This window comes from Mustelus asterias, chromosome 11, assembly GCF_964213995.1.
Source record: "Mustelus asterias chromosome 11, sMusAst1.hap1.1, whole genome shotgun sequence".
NCBI classification, from domain to species: Eukaryota; Metazoa; Chordata; class Chondrichthyes; order Carcharhiniformes; family Triakidae; genus Mustelus; species Mustelus asterias.
This window is the reverse complement of record NC_135811.1, coordinates 79,036,394-79,050,507: the sequence shown is the minus strand read 5'-3', so window position 1 is coordinate 79,050,507 and position 14,114 is coordinate 79,036,394. Positions and strand designations below refer to the sequence as shown.

Genomic DNA, 14,114 nt, shown 5'->3' with positions numbered 1-14,114 from the left:
AATTCCAAACATTTCTGTTTTTATTTCCAATTTCTAGCATTTGCAGTTTTTCTTGATTCTCTTGCTACTTGTGCTCCTCGTTGGCTTTTAGCACTTGATGCCTGTGATTTTTAATTGTGTAAAATGAATTGCTCGTTTTCTTGTTGAAGCTAAAATATCAGCCAGTCATATCTGCGGTATTAGTTGACTTGTTCCATTTTCTTTTGTGCAGTGCCCCAGGAAGCGGCCCTATGTTCAGAGCTACGACGGTGGCTGTTGACGAAGATGCTAATGACAGAAAGGTTGTCAGCACAAGTGATAGCGGTGGAAGAAAGGCAAGTGGGTCCGCATCACCATCTGCTAACAGGAGTGTATCTGACAGCACGTCGGGAGACGGCAAAGGAGAAACTGACAACACAGGTCATTGTGTTAGTGGAATCTCTGCCAGTTCAGGTCAAAGCAACCAGCCAGCACAATCTTTCAGCATCAGCCAGCTTAAGAACAATTCTGGCACTCCCTTACAAAAGCTCGGAGTGTCATTTTCTTTTGCGAAAAAGGTACCAGTCAGGCTTGACGTTTCAGCTTCGGTGTTCAGTGATGTTGCAGAGGAACCAAATGAATCTGAAACTGCAAACGCTGATGATAAAGCGTCCTCTGGTCAAGGATCACCAAAGTCGATGGAGACTGAAGCTGCAACAAATTCTGACAAGGCTGATGGGGCAAGTCAATCAGAAAGTGATAACGACTCTATAAATAGTACCTTATCAAAGTTGAAAAAGATGATGAAGAAAGAGGATGATGCCAGTCAGTCAGAACCGGAATATTATCATTACATTCCTCCTGCACATTGTAAAGTGAAACCTAACTTTCCATTTCTGTTGTTTATGAAAGCTACGGATGATTCAAGTAAGTGTGTCAGTAAGAAAAATTCAGAGACTACAAAAAATAATCCAGATTTACAAAATGTTCTGAAGCCTCAGGAAAGCAAAGAAAGAGAAATTGAGACAGGTGATGTGCAACAGGACGATGATGCTGCCAATCAAGCAACAAACACAGAGCCTGATAAAGATGCAAAGTCCCCTGAAACCATAAGCAAGCAAAATTGTGAGGCCCCACCACCAAAGCCCAGTGCTTGTGAGGAAGGAAAACAGAACAGTTCCGCAAGTAAAGAGGTTCTCAATGGACCTAAACAACCAACTGGGCCCTTTTTCCCTGTCTTAAGCAAAGATGAAAGTACCACCCTTCAGTGGCCCTCAGAACTACTGATGGTTACAAAGAGTGAACCATGCATCTCTTATAGTTGCAATCCCCTCTATTTCGAGTTTAAACTGGCACGGAATAGGGATACTAAGGGAAAAAACAAAGGAAAAGACCGTGAGAGTTCACATGTACAGAATCGTGATCAAGATTCTCAGGACAAGTGTACCGTAAGCGCCAGTAAAGCTGCATTGAAAACAACAACAAGTGCAGGTGACACTCAGCCGCAAGAACAGCCTTCCCCGAGTGTAAGAAAATCTGAAGTCCAAGCTGATGAAAATGATAAAACTACCAATAACAAAGACAAGAGCACGAAATCGCACAAGCATAAGAAGAAAAAGAAGCACAAAAAGTCAGGCAAGCATTTGAGGGAGAATGCGAGTGAGAAAAAGGAAAAGCAAAAGGATGGTGAAGCACGTGACGGGAATTCGAAGAAAAGAAAAAAACGTAAACACAAGAGTAAAAACATAGATGAGAAAAGCAAAGACACTGCTGCTGGACACACTGTCCAGATGGCTACAATAAAGTTTATGGAGGAAAGCACCCAAGCGCAGAAGAAAAGGCGCAGATCGCAGGATGATTCCCAACATACACCTGCTGCTGTTGAAGATAGTAGTAGAAGTAGCAGCAATAGTAGTAGAAAAGAAGATTGTCCTCAGGAGCCCAGTAGCAAAAAGCAAAAGACAGGTTCTTGTAGTGATTCAAAGAAAAGGACGTCTAGTCGGAAAGAGAACCGAACTAGACATAGGAGCCATGACAGCAGCAGAGATGAAGACTCTGATAGTTATGATGAATCCCATAGAAAGCGATCCAGACAAAAATCCTCTTCCCATTACAGTGATGATTATGATTCAAGAAGTGACAGAAGTTACTCTAGTAGATCAAGGAGACGTCGTTCATCCTCCCAGCGATCATCACATAGGTCCTACTCATCTGGTTCCGATGTTTCCTCAGACTGTAGCAGATACAGTCGTCGAAGAAGCTACTCCGATAGTTACAGTGACTACAGTGATAGGTCACAACATCGCTCTAAACGATCTCATGATTCAGATTATGACTATAGAAGGTCAAGACACAAAGGGAAAAAGCACAAATATTCTTCATCAGATGACGACTATAGACGAAGTAGAAGCAGATCCAGAAGTAGCAGCAGGGGAAGAACCCGAACCCGGACGAGGACTAGGACCATCAGTAGAACACATAGCCGAAGCAGAACTCGTAGTAGCAGCCACAGCAGGAGTCGAAGCAAGCGGCGTAGTCAGAGCGCAATACAACGAAGCTGGAAACGAAGCCGCAGCTATAGCCGCAAACGCAGTGGTAGCACCAGGCACCGTACCTCACGGAGATCCATTTCAAGGGACAAAGGGTCACACAGCCATGATAGCTCCAGTGATAGACGGTCCAGTCGAAGGAATTCTAGTAGGTCGTTTTCAAGAGATCGGGTATATCGGTCAAAATCTCCCTGTTACAGCAGAAGCAGGCTGTTGGGGAAAAAAGGTGACCTTTTGAAGAAGGAAGAGAATAAAGTGGATGGTGCAAAGCTGGGCAGTACTTTTCATAGAAATCCCAGCAATATTCCTTCCAGCATAGGGAAAATGGATTTAGAAGATGAACCAACACAAGAGGAAAGGAATTCCTTAACAGCTAAACAGCTATTGGAAAAGATTCAGTCTAAAAAGGTTGAAAAGAAATCTGAAACAAATAGTGAAGCAGCAACAGTACCTAATAAAGTAGGAATTAAACTAAAAGATCCCCCTCAGGGTTATTTTGGGCCTAAACTTCCCCCAGCTTTGGGCAATAAGGCGCTGCTTCCTTTAATTGGAAAACTACCTACAACCAAAAGACCTACCACAAAGAAAATAGAAGACTTTTGTTTGGAGAAAGGGGACAAAGAAGAGGTGCAGTGTCTAGCAGAACCTAAAGATATAACAAAGGAAGAAGTCAATCAGCAACTCAATTGGACCGTGCAAGGAGAGATTCAAACCATAGAAGAAAAATCTGAAAATGAAGAAATATCTGCTTTAAATGAGAAAATACAACCAATTGCTTGTCAAACCCAATTTGTTCATAAAGGTTTCACATTGGAAACTCAAACCATCTCTGAAGCCTACATTTCTGATGTAACGACACAAGTTGAAGTCATCAAAGAACCTTCAGAATTGGTACCACAAGATTCTGATGAAGCTGTTATGATGCATTTTGTACCAGACCCAGAGCCATTCTCCAATTATATTCCACAGGCTGAAGTACAAGAAATTGACGAGGATTCCCAAGAGGATGCAGATTCATCAGTGGCCCCACTTGATAGACAGCCTATAACGTTCACGCCTGAAGAAATGGAGAAGTACAGCAAGCTACAACAGGCAGCTCAACAACACATTCAACAGCAGCTGCTAGCTAAACAAGTGAAGACTTTCCCTACCTCAACTGCCTTAGCTCCTGCTCCAACTCTACAGCAATTTCATATTCAACAACCATCAGCAGCTGCAACAGCAACATCTATCACCACTGTTCACCACGCTATATTACAGCATCAGGCAGCTGCAGCTGCTGCCATGGGTATTCATCCACACGCACATCCACAGACTCTTGCTCAAATCCATCACATACCCCAGCCTCACCTGACCCCCATTTCCCTGTCACATATTACACCATCTATTTACCCTACTCACCCTGCCACTTTCCTGACTAGCCACCCAATACATATTATACCTGCGTCAGCTCTCCACGCAGGGCCCCTAGCCCTTCACCCAGTCCCCCATGCCCTGTACCCTGCTCTCTTTGCCCCTCGGCCTGCTGGAGCAGGTGCTTCTGCTCTCCATCTTCATCCTTTCCTCCATCCTATCTTTTCAGGGCAGGAACTCCAGCATCCTCCCAGTCATGGCACTTGAAGCAAGCTACAGTGAGTGAAAAGATTGGCATCTGGCTTCATTTCATTAAATAACTCTACCAACAGTTAGTTTGGTATGAAAATGCTACATAGTTGCAGTACAGACTGATCCTTTTTCCAACAGCCAAAGAGTTCAGGCTCAGGCCCAAGAATATATTGCAGTTTGTGTGCTTGTAATATCAGGGATTTCCATTTTCTTTTATTTAAAAAAAAGGTTAGAACCAATTATGTGGATTTCCCAAAACTCTTGGTGCATTACTCAGCAAGAGACAAGGTTAACACCTTAACAATTAGTGACAGAATGCACCAATATTATATTCAGTGGGTTGGCCTCCTCTTATCCCATTGCTAACTCTCATCTTAGTGCAAAAATCCATGTTAATCTGTCTCCATTTTATAGAATCCTTTGTCATGCGTAAATCAACATGGTGGTGAATGGTATTGGGGTGGTTTTGTTGAGTGATGCAAAAATCTTAATGGATTTTGAAACTAAGTAGTCCATAGCCTCTGATCAGTAATGGCTGAAAAATATAACCATGAAAAGTGAAATATGGTTGATAACGGATATTCATAAAGTGAATAATCGGCGCCACACCTCGATGTAGCTTGCCATTGAAATCTGGGGAGATCAAACCAAGAACAGCAATTGTGTGTAATTGCCCTAATAATAGCTCTGCATAGTCACTTCACCGGTTTGGATTGTGAATGAGAGAATGCAGGTTTGGCGGTCCTGATATATTGAGAGAAGAAAGGAGAGACTTTCTCGTGACATCTCAAGAAATCACATTTGTTTCAGCTTAAGCTAGCTTCAGTATACCAGTGGAATTTGGGGAGATGTCTAAAATCTTTGAGAAAAGATCTGTTCCCGGGGCTGTTGTAAAACTCAACAGTCTTTGTATAAGTTATAGCTTATAATTTAAAAAAAGTGGAAAGAATTGCACTGAACTCTGTACAGGTGATGCTGCTTTTGTAGGTTCATCCAAAACAATACATGCAGAGTACTGCAATAATATTTTTTAAAGAATAAATTCATTTGGTTTTGTGGTACTGTTCTAACATACTGCTTTGTGTAAATATGTTTGTAGGTTAAGCGATCCTTGTAAAGGTAAATGTCATAAGTTTCTGTTTATGGCAGAAACTAAGCATGTATATTTTACCAAAACCCATGTATTTTTTGAAGTTTTTATGTACTGTAAATGTAAAATTTCTTGAAGTTTGGTTTATTTTGAGTTTTTGCATATACGAAGTATTCGGTGAAAAAGCAACTCTGCGAAAAGTGGTGTTTGGGAGAGCTTAAGGAATCTATAAGCTAATGGATGCAGGCACAGAACTGACACCTCAATTTATAACTGATCGATTAGATTAACCAATAACTACCACGTTCAACTTTTTAAAAAGTATGCAGTTAATTTGTTTTTAGGTAACTAATGCCAGGAAAAACATTTGACAGTGATATTAGAATCACTTCTCACTTACAATAAGTTCTATTCCCAGACCAATTCAGCCATCTATTATGATTATCTGCTTGGTTCTGCAAGGTTGATTACACTTGGCTAACAGGGTTGCCTTTAGTAGGCAGGCTTTGCTCATGGTTCTTCAGCACAGTTCATGCGTTTTATATTAGGAATGGTTTTCCTATAATTTCATCATAAAATAATGTCATGAATGTCTGAAAAGGCTCTGCCATTTGAGAGTTTATTACACTGATGACTGCAAATCAGAAGCAATATTTACATAATTAAATCAAACTGAATTTTTCATCATTATGATCCAGGTTAATTTATTTCACATCCATTTTATAGCAGGTATCTAGTGTGGGCTTAAGTATGTTTGCATTTCAAATTATGTTGTTATGCTCATGCTTGACACAGTAATTTGAAATACTCATGCTGCCTCGCAATATGCATGGCAAAATAAATTGAATTTGTTTTAAATTCATGTTTCAAGTTCAAATTATAAATAGCTTGCATTTGGATTGAGTGAGATCAGCAGTAGTTTCAGTATTTTGAATTTTCATCCAGTAAAACCAGGCTACTTACATGATTCTTTGAAACTGATTTAGAAAAACTGTATTATAATCGGGGGTGGGAGGGGAAAGTACAGTATTAAAGACCCTGCTGTGTTTTGAGGATGCAAAGTATAGCAATATCTCAAGGGTTTGTTAGTTGTTACCAGTCAGATAACATTATGGGGAATGCAAGCCATTGCAGGCAAATACACCAAAACTCATAATTCTTTGAGATAGACTGTCATGTAGGTCCACACAAAGAGAATGCCATTTGCCCTTTAGGAGAATCTGCTTCCAATCATCAGTTGTGTGTAATTGATTATTTGGATTTGCCATTTGCTTATTGTTGGAGACAGCCCAGCTTTTCCTTGCGGCTGAGTTCTAATTCTGCAATTACTATTTCAATCTCTGGGCAAAGGCGATGATGAGAAAAAAAAGGCGAGTAAAGCTGAGCAGATTGTGCCACAGTTTGTGCACACTATTAATCATGATGTAAGGATGTGTTTAATTGGGGCTACATTACTCTGACGAATGTTTTCCCATGTAGTTAGTTCTGTTTGATCTTGTGCTTTTTGATTCAATTCGGTCTTCTAAACACCCCAGAACATCTTACAAAGCAGCTTCTTCCATCTGTTTTAAAATGTTATATAACAAAAACTAGAAAGAAATGTAACTAGCTTATTGCATAAACTGCATATTTTATTTAACTTTCTGTCACAAGAACATGCAGAATATTACTGTACAATAGGAGAAAACCTTTATAACAATAAAGTATGGATAATTTGTGAACTCTGTCTTTATTTATTTGACACTGATCATTTTGCTGCAGTTTACAAGTGCAGAAACACTGGACTTCAGAAGATCTGACCCGGTCACTACCAGTATTCTAAGGAGTATTCTCCATTGATAGATTAGACCAGTGGTTCCCAAACTTTTTTCACTGGGTCGCACTTTCGGAATAAAAATTTGCTCGCGCCACACCGAATTTTTTATTGATAAGAAATACATTCAAAAACAAAAAAAAACAACAACTAGCAGTGCTTGATTCATAACATAGAACACAACTACTTTATAATATCATCGAACATCCAGAAAGTATAAAACAATGCTTGTTTAAACCATGTTTAAATGTTTCCTTGATTGTCCTTGAGTCTTCCCACCACACTTGCCATCCTCTCTCGCCGCTCCAGTGTGGCGCGCCGCACCCTTTGGGAACCACTGGATTAGACATTAGTGGGAAAGATGCAGTGAAATCTCCCAACAGTGGAGTGGCATTTTTGCTGAGTGCCAAGAAAGGTTTGATTAATTCAAATAGGGTTTCATTGCTATTCTGCTTCAAAGCCATCAATTTATATTGTCTCAGCGGATTTTGTATGTGGCTGTTTTCTCACTATTGATGTTGCGTTTTGTTTTTATTTTAACTATTCACTAGTAGATCTCATGGAAAGCCAGAACAAAATGAATTTGCTTCATTTATGAGGGCATAGATTTGAGAATCTGCTTTAAATGGTAGAAGTGTGCAGCTGAGTAGACGTTGTCGTTGAATTGAGGGACAGCGGACAGCGACGGCAGCTGTCTACGTAATTGTGCAACAGGCAGCTTTGTAATAAGGCAGTGCATCTAGGGGCATGATTGGTGAATAAGGAGTGAGAGACATAGCAAATTTAATTACTATATATTGAGATTGCTGTCTCTAATCTGTGCTATAATAGTAGAAAATGTTTACCGTATTGTCATTTGCTCCATTTCTAGTTCTCCTGATTTGTAACTTCCGTAGGCAGTTACAATTTGTCAAATAGGTCGGTATTAAATGGGAATAGTCTAGGAGGTATGTTCCTTGTGCTACCATTTCCATCAGATGACTGTCCGACCTCTATATAAATCATTTTTGCAAACCACACCATGCTTTTTTCCCTATTGAAAGCAATTTTCACTTTTGGAACACTGTACTTCCCCTTAAAACCTGACACTTGTTTCATAAAGTACAGCAGCTTTGTTATGTTTTGAACAAGTTAAGCACAGCCTTTTGAGGTTTCATCATTCCTGATTGTGAAAGTTTGTCAATACCAACCCGTCATCTGTATGAAGTGAGAGTGATGTTGCTCTTTTCCCCTTCTCCCACTACAGCCATCAAGAAAACAATTTTTTAATTCCCCCCCCCCACCACTACCACCACCACCAAATCCAAAGATGTGCCGGTTAGGTGAATTCTCCCTCAGTGTACCTGAACAGGCGCCGGAGTGTGGCGACTAGGGGATTTTCACAGTAACTTCATTGCAGTGTTAATGTAAGCCGACTTGTGGCTAATAAATAAACTTTAAGAAGTCCCACAACACCAGGTTAAAGTCCAACAGGTTTATTTGGAATCACGAGCTTTTGGAGCGCTGCTCCTTCATCAGATCATGATGGCATCTCCACATCATGGCCACCCAATGACAGCAGCTGCATCTTAAATGATTCCAATATTCTTGCTTTCAATACCCTATCCTGTAGCACTGACGTTTGTTGTCAACTCTTAGAATGGATTTCAACTTGCTTTTCACACGTTTGGATTTCATAACATCGTGAAGCACAGAAGGATATCATTTGGCCCACTTTGCTGATGCCAGCTCTTTGAACGAAATACTTGTTTAATCCCACTCTATATTTTCCCCATAACCTCGGAAAATCTTCCACTTCAATCAAATTTTATCCAGTTCCCCTTTGAAAGTTATTTAAACATCCACCATCTTTTCAGGCACTACCTTCCAGATTATAACTGCTCATAAGCAAAAAATATATATTTAAATGCTATCAACTCTGATCATTTTGCTTTTTGTCCATTTCACCAATTTCTATATGTCTTTCTAAAGTATGTTGTTATTCTCACTGTTCACTAAATTTCTGAGTTTTGTGTCACTGCAAACTTCAAAATTATGTTTGGTGCTCCCAAGGTAAGTCATTGAATATGTTAAAGTTTATATAAGAACATAACATAAGAAATAGGAGCAGGAGTAGGCCATCTAGCCCCTCGAGCCTGCCCCACCATTCAGTAAGATCATGGCTGATCTGATAGTGGTTTAGTTCCACTTACCCGCCCGCTCCCCATAACCCTTAATTCCCTTATTGATCAGAAATCTATCTACCTGTGACTTAAACATATTTAACGAGGTAGCCTCCACTGCTTCAATGGGTAGAGAATTCCAGAGATTCACTACCCTCTGAGAGAAGTCGTTCCTCCTCAACTCTGTCGTAAACTGACTCCCCCTTATTTTGAGGCTGTGTCCTCTAGTTCTTGTTTCCTTTCTAAGTGGAAAGAATCTCTCTGCCTCTACCCTGTCTAGCCCCTTCATTATCTTATATGTCTCTATAAGATCTCCCCTCAGCCTTCTAAACTCCAATCTACTCAATCTCTCCTCTTCAGCTAACCCCCTCATCTCCGGTATCAACCTGGTGAACCTTCTCTGTACTCCCTCCAAGGCCAATATATCCTTCCGCAAATAAGGGGACCAAAATTGCACACAGCTCTCTAGTTGCGGCCTCACCAGTACCTTGTACAATTGCAGCAAGACCTCCCTGCTTTTATACTCCATTCCCTTCGCGATAAAGGCCAACATTCCATTTGCCTTCTTGATCACCTGCTGCATCTGCAAACTGAGTTTTTGCGATTCATGCACAAGGACCCCCAGGTCCCTCTGCACAGTAGCATGTTGTAATTTTTCACCATTTAAATAATAGTCCATTTTACTATTATTCCTTCCAAAGTGGATAACCTCACACTTGTCAACGTTATACTCCATCTGCCAGATCCTCGCCCACTCACTTAGCCTATCCAAATCTCTCTGCAGACTTTCCGCATCCTCCATGCAATTCGCTTTCCCACTCATCTTTGTGTCATCCGCAAACTTTGTTACCCTACACTCGGTCACAAGTCACAAGTAAGCTTACATTCACACTGCAATGAAGTTAGTGTGAAAATCCCCTAGTCGCCACACTCCAGTGCCTGTTCGGATACACTGAAGGAGAATTTAGAGTGGCCAAGCCACCTAACCTGCAAATCTTTGGACTGTGGGAGGAAACCTGAGCACCCACACAGACACGGGGAGAATGCAAACTCCACACACAGTGACCCAAGCTGGGAATCGAACCCCGGTCCCTGGCACTGTGAGGCAGCAGTGCTAGCCACTGTGCCACTGTGCCGCCAGGAAGAATTAGTAGACCTAACTGACCCATGGGGGGGCACTACTGCACACTGCTCCAGACTGAAAAATGACGTTCACCACGACTCTGCTTTCTATCCCTTAAGAAAACAAAGACAACTTTTTTTGAGGCACTTTTCACAATAATCAGACGTCCTGTTTTACAGCCATTGAAGTACTCAACAAAATTAAATTATGCAGGTTAACAGTAATAAGAGAAATGAACGCCGTTAAAGAACAACAAATCCCCAGGAACAAATGGTTTCCATCATGTGGTTTTAAAAGAAGTAGGTGAGAATAATATAAATGCTCTCACTATAATCTTTGGAAGTTTTCTTGATTTGGGAACTGTGTTTTAGATTGAAAAATTCTGCATGCCCCTTTGCTGTTTAAGAAAGGTGACGGAAGGAAAGGAGGCTATTCAGACCAGTTGCCTATCAACTGTTGGGAAATTACCCAAGTCTGTAATTAAGGATATGGGCTGGATGTTGTGCGTCCCTATTTGCCCACCCCGACCTGCTTGAAACTTAACTCCCCTGCTCCTTGTAATCAGGCAGCTCACTCCCCCTTGAACCTATCAAGGTCATCCAGTCCCTGCTGGTATTTTACCCGCTGGGAGTTGGGGGTGGTGGCCACGCCATACACTATCCTGTTGGTTGGGGAGAAGGGGACGGAACATCATGGTGGCACCCCCTCTCTCCATGCCATCTCCCCCCCCCCCCCCCCCCTACCCAGCCTCCTCTCTCAGACTCCCAATCTCTGATTTACCTGGGCTCCTCAGTGTGGTGGGGCTGCTTGTATTCCCAGCAGTAGGCATTGCATCCATCTGCCGCTGCTGGGATTACTGGCCAGCAGCTTCTAAGGAGGGACTTAATCCTGAGATGAGGCAGAAGTCATGCCTTTAAGTTATTAATGCTAGTCCCAGTGTTAAACTTGCGAGGCAGTTGTCAGAATTGTGGACAGTCTCCTCTCCCCGACTTTATAATGCGGGGGGGGCAGGTGGGGGGAAGCAGTTGGCAGGGATCATGGTGCCCTGTGGAATGAAAATTTTCAGCTGTTCAGAGACCATCAGTATGGATTTGTAAATGGTACTTGGATTCCAAGGGTTAAGCTAAAAGGAGAGATTGGACAAACCAGAATTATATTCCCTAAAATTCAGACGGTTAAGGGATGAATTGATCAAAGGTTTCAAGCTGTTAAGAGGAACAGATGGAGAAGATTGGGATAAATTAGTTTTGCTTGTTTGGTACTCTCGGGCCAGGGGACATGATCTAAAAATTAACATCAGCCCTTTCAGCATTGAAAGGAGGAAATAGCTTTTCATGCAAACAGCATTAGAAATTTGGAACACTTCCACAAATGGCAACTGGTGCGAGATCAATTCTTAATGTTAAAAAGGTGATAGATTTTTAGCCAAAGATATTAAAGCAAATGAGACAAAGGGATTTATTCAATGTATCCTGAACATGGTTAGAAGTCAACAATAACATCCGGTTGAAATTTTGCAAAAAGAAACCATTTCTAAATCGGCCTCTGCTAGTTAAGATATTGCGTGAATCAAATGTCTAAAACTTGAATCCATAATACAAAGATAGTTCCACTTAGCTTCAAGTTTGCACATAAGCTTGTAAGAAAGCTGACAAATGTCTGCAGCAGTACTGTGATTGCACCTGTTAAGAATGTTCGTTTATAGGGCAGCACGGTGGCACAGTGGCTAGCACTGCTGCCTCAGCGCCAGGGACCCGAGTTCAATTCTGGCCTCGGGTCACTGTCTGTGTGGTGTTGCACATTCTCCCCGTGTCTGCGTGGGTTTCCTCCCACAGTCCAAAGATGTGCGAGTTAGATTGGCCATGCTAAATTGATTCTACTGTCAAGGGAATTAGCAGGGTAAATATATGGGGTAATGGGAATAGGGCCTCGGTGGGATTGTGATCAGTGCAAACTCGATAGGCCAAATGGCCGTCTTCCGCACTGTAGGGATTCTATGATCCTATGTCAATTTAGTTCACCATAATAAACTGGTGTCCTTTGTACTCAAAATTGACCTGTCAGCCTCTAATTTTCAGAGCAAAGGAATCTGAAATTTGACTATCTTGTCACTTTGCTTGCGATACTAGCTCTGGTTCCAAACTCATTTGAAAGAAAAATTATATTTCAATGTTTTAAACTCTTCCTTTAAAAAAGAAAGTATTTTATTGTAAGCGTGATGAAAGCAGAATTTTTATTACATTTCAGGTGGTGAGATTTCTACTTTACATTTTATTTGAATTTTGATGATAGGGTAAATATATTTTCAAAGCTGGCTTCAGCTAATTTTTTGTGAAAATAATTTATTCTGCTGGTACATACTGTGAATACGGAGTGTTATCCTGATTCATCCAAAGTTTCAATAAGAGCTGTTACTGTTTTCATAAAGGAGGCAGACTCTTTGATCTGTAGGTTATCCAGAATGCCTAAGCTTATTTCTAGTTTCCAGTTAATTGGTTCTTTGAAGAACTTTTCTTTTTACAGTTGTTGTAATGCCATTTACCTTTTGAATTGTGCAAGTTATCTTCAATGCTGGTGAAGCTTTCCTCCTTGGGGCTGGTTCCTTTATTGTGCACTTCAACCATTCTTTTTTAGATTTGAGATTCTGGACAAGATCATCATTCCTACCTTTTCATCATACGGAAACTGCCATATTCAATTTGACAATAGAAAATTAAGGGTGTTGAAGAGTTTTGTTTGAAGTAGGGAGGAACAAAGAATTATTTTTCTTGACGCCAAAGAAACCTATTTTGAAGGATGGGAAGAATATTCACACAGCCAAACAGCGCTGTGGGTGTACCTACAGCCCAGTGACCGGGCTCGCCACCACCTTCTTGAGGGCAATTAGGAATGGGCAACATTTCCCCAGCCAGCAATGCCCACGTCCTGCGAAAGAATAAATAAATCTCCAAGGTCTGTATGAGATGAGGTTCAACCATCCAATCCAATTTAACACTTAATACTTAAAGCATTTAACACTCTCGACTGCATCGGGAAAAATCATCTCAATAAAACGCTACATAAATCTTCATAAAGAAAATCTCATTAGTAGACATGTCGAGGTATCTCTGTTTAAGATTATCTAGTTATCTTTCCAGAAACTTAGAATCTAGGTGCACCTAGATATCAAGATTTGGTCTACGTGAGAATTAACTTGTCTGTAGAGAAGCTGCTAGTCTTTATCTGAATAAGCTACAGAGGATTGATTCTGGGCATTCAAAAGGCACCCCAATATTTTTATCATTAATTGTAATTCTGTGCATAATTGTAGGAATGTATTTGATTTCACTGGGGTCTGTCTTTGATCATAGTTAAATCTGCTCTACTCTCAAATATGTTGAAGATAATTGACGTTGGGAATTAAGTCTCATTCAAGAATGAAAGAATGATGATCCCTCCCCATCTTACAAAACACCGTAAAAACATGATAATTTTTAGAACGGCCATCAGAGCCAATGAATCTTTCATTTTGTCAAACATCAACCCCAGCGACCTAAATGCCTTGGACCTTCCGTAATTGGCTCTTAAACCTATTTATTCTGCTTCAATTGTTGTTGGGTAGAAAAAAGCCATTTGATTAATTTTTCATTTGTACTTTCTGGTATGAGAGTTTTTCATGACTGTTAAACCCCAAAAACTTTCATAAGATTTCCTTTCTACAAAGAAATTAAGCTCTTCCTTAATATTTTCTCAAAGCTTAAATTCTCAGTGTTGACTACAGAAAGTGGTGAATAATAAAAGGTGAGATTTTGTGAGAGTGGATGAACATTTTATG

At 40.7% G+C, this 14,114-nt stretch overlaps 1 protein-coding gene across 14 annotated transcripts in view; it reads left to right on the top strand.

The window, feature by feature from the left end:
- Window positions 1-6,923, top strand: part of gpatch8 (G patch domain containing 8) — a 183,530-nt gene extending 176,607 nt beyond the window's left edge. For all 14 annotated transcript variants that reach the window (XM_078223832.1, XM_078223823.1, XM_078223821.1 and 11 more), the window contains one exon: window positions 212-6,923. In XM_078223832.1, the coding sequence (XP_078079958.1) occupies window positions 212-4,127 (3,916 nt within the window). In that variant the 3' untranslated portion in view covers window positions 4,128-6,923. The remainder of the gene's footprint in view (window positions 1-211) is intronic.
- Window positions 6,924-14,114: the final 7,191 nt, after the last annotated feature.